Genomic DNA, 12,859 nt, shown 5'->3' on the forward strand with positions numbered 1-12,859 from the left:
TACCTGGACTTCCTGATTATTCTCCTTATGGTCCTCAGGTTAATTAAAGTGATCCTTTATATCTACGTCACCCCGAATAAGGTGATTCCTATATACTGAAGATGTTTGTTATGATACAAGATAATGTAAGAATTAGGGCAATTATTAATAGGGGCCTGCGTTCAGCATATCTACTACTTTTCGCCATAACATGGGTATCCCGAAGTTCTTTATGTATTTAAAGACAAGATATCCAGTGGCAGTTGAACTAGTGAATAATCTCTCTTTGATACCGCAATGTGATAATCTGCTTATTGACACGAATTCATTAATGCATGACATGACCCACTTCAGAGCACCAATGCCTGCAAAATTATCTTATGAGGTACTTGCATCTAGGTTGATGTATGAACTGGATAAGATAATTTCGTTTCTGAATCCCCAAAAGCTTGTGTACATTGCAGTAGATGGTACAACGCCACGAGCAAGACTGGGTCCACAGCGGAGCTGTACTGTGCCGTGTGAAAAAGAAGACGAATCAGATGAAGAGGATCTTGAACTCCTTGATACGATGAACTTGACTCCAGGAACAGAAGTCATGGAACGCATCAGCGAGATCCTCCAGTACTACATCGCACTGCGAATGTCTACAGATCCTGCTTGGAAGAAGCTAGTCGTTATTTATTCCTCTCACCGATGTCCAGGAGAAGGGGAACACAAGATCATAGATTATCTTCGAGAATCGATTGTCAATGGAACTTATGACCGTGAAGATCGGACTTTGTGTTATGGATCAGATGCCGATTTAATACTTTTAGCTATGACCTTACATCAAACTAATGTCAGTATTATTCGAAAAGATGATTACTTTGATTCACCATGGGAGCAGAGCCATCTACTCGATGTCATCTCATGTGATATCATTAATCAGTAGAACTATTATATCATTGACATACCAGTATTAGTTGAGATTTTGAAATGTGAACTTACTGAAGGCGTCGATTCATGGATTGATAGCCAGAATACGGATCGTGTCATTGATGACTTTGTATTCTTTATGTCTTTTTGTGGCAATGATTTTCTACATCAGATTCCCTTTTTTAGCATCTCGAGAAATGCCTTGCGCGTACTGATAGATGCATACATGTAAATGTACTGACCCTATTTTATCTAGTGTTGTATTGAATGAGTCTCATAGTTTTATTGTAACTAATATGGTACCAGATATGGAAATGACAAAGCGGATGCTTCAAGTGATGAGCGAAAAGGAAGAGAAGGCGTATCATGCTGACTATCTTGATTATCGTGATTCTCTAATTATTATTGCTAATGGAAACTGTTGTCTTGCATCAGAAGAGAAGAAAGAACGTGCAAGAGCACTACTTCAAGAAGCATATAATATTGATTCATTAACCACTTTTAGACAGTATCGTAACTTATACTATCAAATCCACTTTGGTATTAAACCTACTCAGAAAGCTTTAACTAAAATTACAGGGAGGTACTTTAAGGGCCTTATTTGGGTAATGAAATACTATTATGGGAATAATGCATCTTGGTCATGGGCTTTTCGTTATCATCGTTCTCCGTTTGCTAGTGATATCGCGAAGTATTTAACGTTCGAACTGATACAATGATTAAGATGTAGGAACTATTCTGAGTTTGAAGAAGGAATACGGATTACTCCTTTCCAACAAATGCTGTTTTATGAGTTATCATCCATATCCATTGTACCATCTTCCTACAGTGCATTAATGACTGATCCTAATTCTCCCTTGGCAAGGTTTTATCCAAAAGAATCTTCTTTTGATTTGACATGGAGAACAAAAGAGTATGGAGCTATTATCCATTTGCCTGTCATGCGTCAACAAGATGTTATTGATGCTATTGCAGAGTGGCATTGTGATGATTCCCTCACAGAAGAGGAGAAGAAGCGGAATACTCCTGAACCGGAGTATCTCTTTTTCTATTCGAATACTGTATCCGATTGGCCAACACCTCTGGATCCATCATTCTTTCCTACCATTCAATGTTATTGTAAGCGCACAGTTATGAATCCGGTAATGGTGTATAATAAGATATTGATGAATGCACATGCTAAGACTCGTAGTCCTGTGTTTCCATCATTGTATCCTCAATACAAGAGTATTTCCCATATCAAGAGCCCTTACATCAAACGATCAGATCGAGATCCAACGAAGGTGGAGTATCAGATGTCCAAACCTGTTAATACGATCATTCAAATCCATTTGAATTATCCACCCTTTTATGATACATATCAATCAATACAACGAATTTGCCATGACTGGTTGGATAATTATGTCTATTATGATTATCCTCGATACAGAGTTGGTAAAGTAATAGAAGTGTTTTCTTGTGAATATGGTTGTAAGGAAGATGCGATGAACGAAATACATATAGACAAATTAAGTGAACAACGACAGGTGTATGTAAAAAAGCTAATGAAGCATGTGAAGAATATGGCTTATTATGGAATAAGAGGGATATTTCATGATATTGGCAGTCTTGATATTTCAAACAATACTCTAATGGTACGAATCAGACCGGTTTATCATATTTGTCGGAATCAAGACAATCAAGAACTGTATCCATTCTTATCCCACCAACACATCGATTTTCCATTGTGTCTGACTCGTCTTATGCAGTCTCCAAACATTTTGAATTCAACTTGTTCACTCCCTGATTTCTCTCCTTATACTCTTAAAGCAGGAGATTCTATTGTGTATATTGGAAATGAGGAATCAGATGATATCCAATTACGTGGAAGTGTGGGTAAGGTGACATCTATTATAGGTGATTCACTGACTATTGTTGTAACTGGACCACAGAATGGTTCTCTGCAAATATCAGATGAACAGAAATGGTATTCCAGATATGAATTGGAGAAACAAATACCTGAACAATACAGACGCCTATTACCTGAATATCTGCAACGATATATTTGTCCCGAAAAGGACCGTAAAGTGGCTATGGGAGTTAAACCATTTCAAGTCTTGGTACGTGAAGGATTAGTACAAGATGATCCCGATAATATTGAAAAGGACACAAGGAGATTACCTCCATATGTCTATTCGTATTTAGCGTGTAGAGTTGAGAAACAGAAATCTGAGATGAGAGTACAATATTCAGATCAAGCAGTGAAACTGGCTCAGCAGTTCTTTCAACAGTTTGGAGATGAATTGTTGCGTTCTGGATTGCATTTGAAAGAGGAATCGCTCCTAGGGAGTGAAGAAGAGCAAGACGAAGTGATGACTGACAAGGAAGAGAAGAGTGAAGGAGAGGAAGAGAGTATGGAAGGAGGAAGGGTGAGTATGGAAGAAGAAGGAGTGACTAACGAAGAAGAAGGAGTGACTAACGAAGAAGAAGAGAGTATGAATGAAACAAAACCTGCTACTGAATCTTCTCATAAAGAGCTTATTGACCGTATCAACAAATGGATGGAAGAGAATATAGCATGTTACCATTGGGTACCTGCTTATATGATAACGGCTAGTACAACATACAAAACTAGATTGTTACAACATCAGGTGAAGACTAAAGAGAGATACATAAAGTGTTCGAGAAACGATGTTCTTGTTCATGAGAACCAATATAACATTATATCTGATGTTATCGTACTTCAAAAGTTACCTTCATTGGGACAACGAGTGGTTGTGATACAACATGCTTCCATTCCTTTTGGGTCTCAAGGGACTGTGGTTGGAGTTAACCCACTCAACTTGTGGCTAGAAGTGATACTGGATAAGCCATCGTACGCAGGTGTAAGTTTTAACTATGATTTGCAAACCGAAGATTGTATCGGTCGGTGTGTGTAAGTGACTTGAATGTAGATGAATTGTAGAGCGGTTCATAAGAATTGTTGTTATCTTATCGAATGGTTTGTTTGTTGGCATCATTCAATTCCTACTAGAATGGATATTTCTCAAAGTTTGGAGTTCCTTAGCTCCAATCACACGTAGATGCATTCATTGGACTGAATCATCGCAACATCATTCTTCATCGGGATAGTCGTAGCTTTTGCACTGATCCAAGTTGATATTACACATTTTATATTCCTTTTAGAGACTGAAGAGCTTGGTTATGCCCTTTGGGATCCGGTGTGTTGTTGTCAGATTTTCCGAGTAGGATTCCGTGTATCTCTGTCAAATTCTCCTCATTTCTTTTTTGGAGTGTCGTTTCGAACTCATGACAATACTGTATCCTACTTACTCATTGATATGTAATGTTCGTAATCTCCTCTAATTGTAGAGCGACATCGGATATGTATATCAACGGAATGAAGATGATCGTACATCCCTTTTTCCCAGTTCGAGGTACTGACAATGAAGTGATGTTACCTTAGATGGTACTCATGATTGTTATTGTGAAATTCGTGATTCTCAGATTCTTTTTTCTTTTGATGGTCAAATCGCTGTAACAAGAATGATCACCATTTTCCATAGACATCTGCTGTTGATATTCCAAACAATATCTTCCTGATTCCTACCATTGGTGGTAATTCGTTTGAATGCATCGATATGCTTTTCTATGAGGTAGATTCAAAAGCTATCATTATTTGTGAAACATCTCCTCGTTCTTTCTTTTACTTTGGATAATGTCTAGTATCTTTTCATCCTCTTGCAGATCAAGTATTAAAACCTGGTAACTATAGTATATTTTTATCACTATAAGTTTCTATTCAATGCAGGTCACCTAGCCGACATTCTCTTCCGAATCAACTCTATTTCAAGCGTTCTCCTTTTCCTGAATTCATGAAAGTTTCTACTCTTGAATTCATTGATCCTAGATGCCCCTCTGCGTCTATTCGTATGCATCCTCTCCTTCAGGCTATTCACAATCAACTCATACCAAGGAGGGATTTATTTCTCTGTCGCCTCCAACTTTATCAACACGGGGATCTGTCATTATCCAACCAATGGAAAGCGGATATGAAATCTGGGTTTGTGGGATTGGAATTGCTTCTTCTTCTAAACCAGTAATATGTGAGGCAGAGATTCGTTTGGGGAAAGATTCTGATCCTGTTTCTATTGGATGTGTAATTCCTCGTTCGTGTGATATTATTGATGCCAAGTCTTTGAGGGAAGTGTTTTATGGTATTATAGTTCATCCACATGATGGAGTCGAAGTGTCCATTCGATTAGAACTGGTATCAATCTTGGATGTCTCTCGTTGTGGAATTCACATTTTCCAGAATCATCACGAGATTTTCAGTCAATCGGTACCTGCTCAACATGCCTTTCCAGCCATCATGTATGAATACAAACCGTTTTGTCCATTGAGCGTCTATCTGCTCTCTGAATCTGTGAATGTGCTCAGTGAGGTTGTTTCCTGGTATTCGCTTTTCCATAATGAAGACTCTCTGTGTTGGCAGACTACATTCATTAACAAGATTCAACAGCAGGAGGATTTGTTTTATGCTCAGATCGATGATCGGCTTTTGAGTACATTCAATGGGTATTCTTTTGGTCGCGGGGATATATGGATGTATGTGGGTGATGAAGGAATTGCGGGAATTGGAGTTTGTTGTCGACCAGGTAGGTGTGGATGAATGGGATCATGTAGTATGTGAGACACATCCTTTGAAGGATTACCATGTAAGTTATTATGATTGCATTGAGGGATGTATGAGAGGTGGTGAATGTGTTCGAGGGAGTTTCGATCCTATTCCACCCAGAGCCACAGTTCGAATGAAGATCTGGTTTAGCATCGGTTATCTTCAGTTCTATGTAAATGAATGTCTCACTGTAAGGTTTACAAAGATGTCTGATTTGTAGGGTGAAGTCTTGTTAGCAAGAGATCCAGCCAAACGACCTCGTCCTTTGTATCCTTGCATTCTCTTCTCCAAAGCTGGACAGTCTTGTCGTGTGTTATCTGCTACTGTTTGGTTAAATTCTCTTCATGATGGATAGGTATCGAGACAATTGTTGGGAGATTTGCTTGGAGGTGATATGGTTCTTCGAAGTTGTCTCAACACTCTCAGTGATCGCTATTGGAATCATCAGTCCGAGTTCCTTCATCAACTCAATACACTTCGGGAAGAGGTCTCGAAACGAACGATCGATGAATCGGCATCTTTACAACTCCTTGGGAGTGGTGCTGTGTGTTCTGCTTTCTCTGTTTGGATTATCGTTTGCCTTCATCCGTAGGTCATATGGGCTAACTCTTCATTCGACTGTCCTCTTGTTGTTAAGCGAATTCACCCCTACTTGCATTCGCACTCGCATAATGAATCATGGGAAGAATTAGCAAAGATGGAATTAACACGGGAAAATGATACTTCCGAATATGTGAAGTCATTCTTTTTGGATTATTTCATCCCTCACGACTTCCCTCATCGTTCGTTAATCAGAAATTATAATCTTGTTTCCAGTCTACTCCGGTATTCTGCAGAGGAAGAATTGGAGAATTCTGAAGATGAAACTTACTATATGTTCGTTGAACCTCTCTCCATGTCATTAGATCAGTACATCAACAGTAGAGATCAAGATAACGGAATTGGTTACTTTGATTCTCTTTGTGTTTTGCTTCGGTTGGCAATGGTCTTGGTTCATTGTTATCGTTATGGGATTGTTCATAACGATATTAAACCAGATAATATCATGATGACATCAGATCTCAGGAATTATGAAGTTCGATTAATTGACTTTGGAGAGAGTTTTGTTGGTTTTGATGTGGATTCCTCCTTTGAGATTATCCGCAAAGGAAATGCTCATACCAAGTGCTTGTTATTTTTTCATTTCATTCATAGAGCTCCTGAGTTATATCGAGACTATCATGATACTATGATCATCGATGCTTCCAAAGCCGATGTGTGGAGTCTTGGAGTTTTAACGTATTCGGTATTGTTCTCCAAAAGAAATCATCGTGTAGATGATCGATGTTCGGTTTGATCCTCATAACCTCAAGAATGAAGGATTCCATTTTGATTCGTTCGTCGATGCTCAATGTGAGTGCAATGTTTTATCATAATGATTAGATGTTGATGGTATTAAGCGATTTATCAAGAATGTGCTAGTGGAATCTGTTAATGACCGACCTAATGCCATGGAGTGTGTGAGACTATTAATGAATATCTTATACGGAATCTCAGTAGATGGTTTTGAAAGACAGAACGAGTTGGAGAGGCTGTTACGAGATGAGTGCGCTAATTCCACTGAAGAACGCAGTGATAGTGGTCTGGTGATGGACTGTTTGTATATGTCGTTAGGCGAATTGTTGTGAGCTTTGTTTGTTCCAATTGCTGAGAAATCATTATTAAGAGAAATCCGATAGAAGCGGTTATTAATGAAAAGTAGCGGAATTGTTGACTTCGATTTCCTTGTGGTCCAAATACTTCTCTTATCCAAAAATGGCTGCTGCTAAGCGTGGTAGAATGTGTAGAATGTGTTTTGATGGCGTAGGACGTGGAGGTGCTACTGGAAACAAGTTCAGAATGACTCTTGGTCTTCCCACTGGTGCTGTGATCAACTGTGCTGATAATACTGGTGCCAAGAACCTGTACGTGATTTCTGTCACTCGTACTGGTGCTCGTCTCAACAGATTGCCTGCCGCTTGTAGGTTTGGATAGAGAAGAGTTATTTATAGCTGCTGGAGATATGTTCATTGCTTCTGTGAAGAAGGGAAAGCCTGAACTCCGTAAGAAGGGTATTCTGTTAGTTTCGTTATTTGATTATATAGTCATGCCTGCTGTTGTAGTGAGACAGAGAAAGAGCTGGAGAAGAAAGAATGGAGTCTATCTCTACTTTGAGGGTGGATTGTGATGGAATGGAGTAATGAATAGATAATGCTGGTGTGATTGTAAACCCCAAGGGTGAGATGAAGGGATCTGGTATTACTGGACCTGTAGCTAAGGAGGCTGCTGATCTTTGGCCTAAGATTGCTTCTTCTGCTAGCTCTATCTGGTAAAGGAGTGAACCATGCTTTGGATGAGATTTGGTGTGTTTGTTCAAACAGAGAAACAAGCTAACACTCCACGAAGTCTTGCCAATTTCTGAATGATCAGAGCTTCATCTCCCGCTGTTGCTGATGAATTGCTCAGACGCTGTGATAGATCTGATTCAGAGATATTCAGCAAATCCTTCATTAACCCAAGAATCGTTGCATTGCCCAAACCAAAGGCAGAAATCACATTGGACAGATACCTATGTAACAATTCTTCTCCTTCACACTACCCAACATCCGTAGACAATTGTTGAGCTCCACTTGTCTTGATGCGAGGAATCGAACAGAGAGCTTCAATGTAGGAAGACACAACCACTAGACATCACAATCCTCTCATACCCCAACCGCGAGTTATTAGTATTAGGAACTGTTGGGAGAACGTCGTTTCATCTGACTCGGTAGTTTCAACACTCAATCCATCACACTAGAGATGATCATTTGCATTCTCTCCTACCACACTTCCCTTTAAGGGCAACTCAGCCTTGTTCATTGCACTGTGCTCCCGCTGTTGGCCATATCGTTCTAATTCGCTACTCAGACTCTTCCACTCGGCACTGTTTTCAGAGGACTTGGTCGTAATAACCGTACGGAAGGCACTAAGTGTGTCGTTGGTGGCTGATGAGACAATTTCCAACTGCTCAACGATCTTGAGTAGATGTTCACCCACTGGCATCATGAAACTAAGAATGAGAGAATGAAAGAGATCCTGCTCAGAAGGGAGCGAATGCAATGCATTCAAATCGATGCGTCCCCAGACAGGTAATGAAACCATCTGTTTAAAGATCTTATCAATTGGGATCAGAGTACTACTAGTGACTTGTCCGATCACACGTGAGAGAAGGGTTACAAGAGAGGTATAATTACTCTGAAGAGGAGCAACCATCACACCAGAAGGAAGAGTATCCACAGCATTCAATAACTACATATCAATGAACTCTCATTGAATACGCCAAGCATTGTATTACGCCACTCCGTGTCCTCACAATGCATCTCTAGTAACAATCGATCCATAGCTGAAAGAGGCACATCTGTAGGGACTGAACCTCCTGAAGCCAGATCAAGGAAGAGAGATCGATGAGATGTAAGGAAACATAATACAGACTCATAGCTATGACGGAGGAGTTGAAGGAAAGTATCGAGATATAGCAACAAAGATAACAAGGACTATGAATGAAGAAGAGAAGAAGAATGAACTTGAAATGTGTCCCAATCAAATGATGAGAGTTCTGATTCTAGGAATCAAGAAGAATTTAATCATTCACGTTCTGTAAGAACAGTCTGTTGTTTCGTAGACTTCCTCAATGCATTATATCGATCAAGCAATACTTGGATCTTACTACAAACGTTTTCAATGAGTTTGCTTTCCCAATTATTCATTCCATTATCTCTTACCTCATCCATTGAAGATACTCAGGGAGAATAATTCCACAACCTAACTCTTTGCACTGTTCTTGATACGATGTACAAGCTAGAAGGAAAGATGACATGATTTCAGTGAGAGATTGATTGAAAGTGACTATCATACTGTCTCTTTCATCCTTTCAATCAATCATTCAACTGACTCTTACACTCATTGTTATTTGATTCAAAAGTGCATTCAATGAATCATATCCACTCTCAGCTAGATTCTTCACAATGAATTGTGTCCATTCATTCATCAGAATCACGAGACAATTATGCTTTGCTGTTTCGCTTGTAATTCCTGATACAAGAATTTCCATATAACTGAATGCATTTTCCACGGCATGACGGAAACTATTAACAGGAATCCTATGTAATACAATCATGAGATCCTTGGAAAGCGCAGCACATCCCTTCTCCAATAGTACTGTCATCACATCTATGTCACAAATCATTGTCTTGCTTACCATCATCATGATCTCCAAAGAGTGAGAGAATTTCTTCTGATAATGAAATAAGCCAGGTATGAAGAGCACTGTAGAAGTTCTGAAGACTATCTGTTGGGTTCTCTGCCTGAGCACTCTTCCAAATACTAGAAATGATTGAACACAGCGATATGGACTCAACAAATGTACTGGTGTAGTGACTACAGAAGGCATCAATGAAACGGGACTCAATATCCAAATGACAGTAGATCTTATGAAGGAGCAGTTGTTGTGATTCGTTCTTTGTAGACAGAGCAGTCTGTAACTTGGGGGATAATTGATCCTCTAGACGTTGTCGGAATGATTGAAGACTCTGAAGACGTTTCTCCTGGCCGGGAAGGTCTGACAGAAGAACTACACTTTTTGCCATATCTTCGATAAGCGAAGCGGCAATCTGGAATTCAGACAATCCATCCACAAATACTTCTGTATCTTCACTACTCACTGCATCTTCACAAGAAGAGCAAAGTTGGTCCCATTCCATTAACGTTTCGAGTTGAGTCTGACATGTCTTCATTCTTGTTTGAACACCTTTCAAATTTGATAGTACCTCAGTTTCGGCATTCTTTTCCATTGTTCGAGTTGTTGCTGTGATGTCCCGGATGTCAGTTTTCAGTGTTTCTATATTGTCCGTGAGTTCAACTATCTCTTCCACCTATTTCAATAAGAATCCGCCCGTTTTCATTACCATTTCAGGAAGTCGGTTAAGAAGTGATTCCATCTGCCCTTCAATATAGTCTCCACAATCCTGAGACAGCACTTGCACTTTCATCGATAGTCCAGAGAGGAATGAATCCAAGTCTTCAGAATTACCCATGAGTGTGACAGAAGAGTTGATCCATTCACAAGCATTGAATTCGGGATTCGAAAAATCCGAAAAGTTCATCAGGAAGAAGTTATCTAACAAACACTGGATCTCACGATGAATGTAACACAATTTAATCCTCCTTCTTGGATGACGGTTTAGAGGGATTATCGTTAACAAGAGGTTCCGAAGGAGCTGGTTCTTCTGTTTGAACTTCCAAGGGTTGTTGTGTGGGTTGATCTGGAGTAAGTTCGGCCGTTTGTTCAGCAGTCGGTTCAACCACAGGTTCAGATACGGGCTCAGATACAGGTTCAGTAGTTGGTTCAGACACGGGCTCAGATACAGACTCAGCAGTCGATTCAGTTACAGGCTCAGTAGTTGGCTCAGCAGTAGGTTCCAAAACCTTCTCTTCCACAGAAGCTACAGGAGTAACTCCAATTGTTTCAACTTGTTCCGAATTTGTATTGGGTGTCTGTAAATTGCTCTTAGGATCTAGAATCATATTCATTTTTTCCATCCTACGCTTTACACCAATGCGTAGATTCACTTCTCGAGAAGTAATCAAAGAATAAGTATTATCCCAAACCAGAGTCAACACTCCAGCATCATCACATACAATCTCTCCTCTACAATCAATACTTCATTCATAACTCACATATCATAACGACCATCTCCCTTCACACGATGAGCATCCTCTATCATACGAATTTCCTGAGTACCTTGGACATTGAGAACAACAGAGAAGCGAATGGTACTGTCATCACAACAGAAACTCCACTTTACATAACTACCCTTCTAGACATCACACGACTTCTAAATAACAACAGTTACAGAAATGGGGTGCTCTCGAATCGATCCTGCACTAACAGTAATTTTCAACACCTTATCAGCCTGATCATCAAAGAGAGGCTTCTGAAGAGACAAGATATTATCTGGAATCTCTGCAGCGAATGACTGCGACATGGAAGAATACACGAGGGCGAACAATTCGGAGAGACTGGTAACAGATTCAACGACAAATGTTCGATTGCCGGAGATCAAATCATTAAGAGCTTTTATGATAGAATCACGCTCTTCGCTCTGCTTCTTTTTGTCCATCTCGATCGATGAAGTCAACTAGGAATGAAGAAAACAAGAGAATCATACCTTCTGGATTTGCTCCTTTGTCTGAGCGATCATCTCTGAATGAGTATCACCATGAGAGGCAATGAGATCTTCACGCGACTGTAATTGTTTCAACAGATCTTCGTCCTACAGTTAATTTAATCCTCCTTCCTTACATCTGTTATCATGGACTGTTTCTTATTGTACCCTGATACTCGTCCCTGGATATCATGAAGATTCTCACTTCGTTGTGCTATTTCCGCACGAATTCCCATCAACTTCTCATTCTACACTTCATGTAGAAAACCGGAGCATACAACTTCAGGATACAGTTGTTCCTTAACAGCACCAATACTGTAATAAAAGCGAGAAGCTTTTCCCCAGATATCAACAGAAAGACCTTTCTTTCCATTTCCATCATTCAGATGCTCCATATGTTTGAGAATACTACTGTTTGCATCTGCAAAGGATACAAGTTGCTTCTCCAACTCCTTTGTCATCGATGTCAGATTACTACCCATGATTACCTTCCGAAGAACTCCAAAGACCTACCTGAATGAGGAATCTTGTTTCTCTGCCTCCTTCACCAACTTGGCAATCTCTTCATCTGATTGAGAAACACCAGTTAACGTATTAATTGCAGCTTCTGCAAGACTTCTTAGGTTAAATCCGAACATCTTGTGAATGATTGTGTGCTCACCGACTATTGCTATTCTATTGTAGATTCTTAGTACTAAATGGCGTTCTCTTGAACAGTATCCGTTATTCTTGCACTGAGAACCGTATTCCTTTTTTTGAATACTCTTCTCCTAGTTTCTGGGCACGATCTCTGATGTGTTCCGCAATATCAGAATCGTCATTCACTTCATCTTCCTTTTCCCCCTCTCTGTTCAACTCCTATTGGGGGCATCCTATTAACGTTCTGTTTCCTTTTGTGAGTGTTTTACAATAATTGTGTCACGTCTAACTTATCACAGAGGATGGACCCTAATTCATAATTGCGGTTCCAAAATAAAAGTAGTGACCGTATATCACACTTTGATTGGTGAAACGAATCAATTATCCAATGAATTTGACGCACAATAGGAATTAGGGTCGGATCATGTCAATTATTAGGGTACTT

The 12,859-nt window shown here is 39.7% G+C and overlaps 8 protein-coding genes across 8 annotated transcripts; 4 read left to right on the forward strand and 4 right to left on the reverse strand.

Moving 5' to 3' along the window:
- Positions 1 to 190: 190 nt before the first annotated feature.
- Positions 191 to 913, forward strand: JH06_4571 (exoribonuclease 1; the record flags this gene model as incomplete). Its single annotated transcript, XM_014670330.1, has 1 exon — positions 191 to 913. The coding sequence occupies one exon, from the start codon at positions 191 to 193 to the stop codon at positions 911 to 913; it is 723 nt and encodes a 240-aa protein (XP_014525816.1).
- Positions 914 to 1,193: 280 nt separating this feature from the next.
- On the forward strand, positions 1,194 to 3,815 carry JH06_4572 (exoribonuclease 1; the record flags this gene model as incomplete). Its single annotated transcript, XM_014670331.1, has 2 exons — positions 1,194 to 1,588; positions 1,628 to 3,815. The coding sequence occupies 2 exons, from the start codon at positions 1,194 to 1,196 to the stop codon at positions 3,813 to 3,815; spliced, it is 2,583 nt and encodes an 860-aa protein (XP_014525817.1).
- Positions 3,816 to 6,602: 2,787 nt separating this feature from the next.
- Positions 6,603 to 7,221, forward strand: JH06_4573 (serine threonine protein kinase; the record flags this gene model as incomplete). Its single annotated transcript, XM_014670332.1, has 3 exons — positions 6,603 to 6,718; positions 6,749 to 6,864; positions 6,977 to 7,221. The coding sequence occupies 3 exons, from the start codon at positions 6,603 to 6,605 to the stop codon at positions 7,219 to 7,221; spliced, it is 477 nt and encodes a 158-aa protein (XP_014525818.1).
- Positions 7,222 to 7,348: 127 nt separating this feature from the next.
- JH06_4574 (60S ribosomal protein L23) lies at positions 7,349 to 7,760 on the forward strand (the record flags this gene model as incomplete). The annotated part of the gene is made up of 4 exons (XM_014670333.1): positions 7,349 to 7,367; positions 7,401 to 7,553; positions 7,585 to 7,644; positions 7,678 to 7,760. 4 exons carry the CDS (start codon positions 7,349 to 7,351, stop codon positions 7,758 to 7,760), a joined length of 315 nt encoding a protein of 104 aa, XP_014525819.1.
- Positions 7,761 to 7,945: 185 nt separating this feature from the next.
- Positions 7,946 to 8,952, reverse strand: JH06_4909 (hypothetical protein; the record flags this gene model as incomplete). Its single annotated transcript, XM_014670334.1, has 5 exons — positions 7,946 to 8,141; positions 8,172 to 8,256; positions 8,281 to 8,365; positions 8,396 to 8,860; positions 8,890 to 8,952. 5 exons carry the CDS (start codon positions 8,950 to 8,952, stop codon positions 7,946 to 7,948), a joined length of 894 nt encoding a protein of 297 aa, XP_014525820.1.
- Positions 8,953 to 9,786: 834 nt separating this feature from the next.
- Positions 9,787 to 10,713, reverse strand: JH06_4910 (oligomeric golgi complex subunit 7; the record flags this gene model as incomplete). The annotated part of the gene is made up of 2 exons (XM_014670335.1): positions 9,787 to 10,482; positions 10,516 to 10,713. 2 exons carry the CDS (start codon positions 10,711 to 10,713, stop codon positions 9,787 to 9,789), a joined length of 894 nt encoding a protein of 297 aa, XP_014525821.1.
- A 52-nt stretch (positions 10,714 to 10,765) lies between these two features.
- On the reverse strand, positions 10,766 to 11,595 carry JH06_4911 (hypothetical protein; the record flags this gene model as incomplete). Its single annotated transcript, XM_014670336.1, has 4 exons — positions 10,766 to 11,124; positions 11,155 to 11,258; positions 11,288 to 11,427; positions 11,458 to 11,595. 4 exons carry the CDS (start codon positions 11,593 to 11,595, stop codon positions 10,766 to 10,768), a joined length of 741 nt encoding a protein of 246 aa, XP_014525822.1.
- Positions 11,596 to 11,772: 177 nt separating this feature from the next.
- On the reverse strand, positions 11,773 to 12,413 carry JH06_4912 (hypothetical protein; the record flags this gene model as incomplete). The annotated part of the gene is made up of 4 exons (XM_014670337.1): positions 11,773 to 11,883; positions 11,913 to 12,023; positions 12,054 to 12,249; positions 12,289 to 12,413. The coding sequence occupies 4 exons, from the start codon at positions 12,411 to 12,413 to the stop codon at positions 11,773 to 11,775; spliced, it is 543 nt and encodes a 180-aa protein (XP_014525823.1).
- Positions 12,414 to 12,859: the final 446 nt, after the last annotated feature.

Source organism: Blastocystis sp. subtype 4 (assembly GCF_000743755.1).
Source record: "Blastocystis sp. subtype 4 strain WR1 chromosome Unknown seqid_0290, whole genome shotgun sequence".
Lineage (NCBI taxonomy): Eukaryota > Bigyra > Opalinata > Blastocystidae > Blastocystis > Blastocystis sp. subtype 4.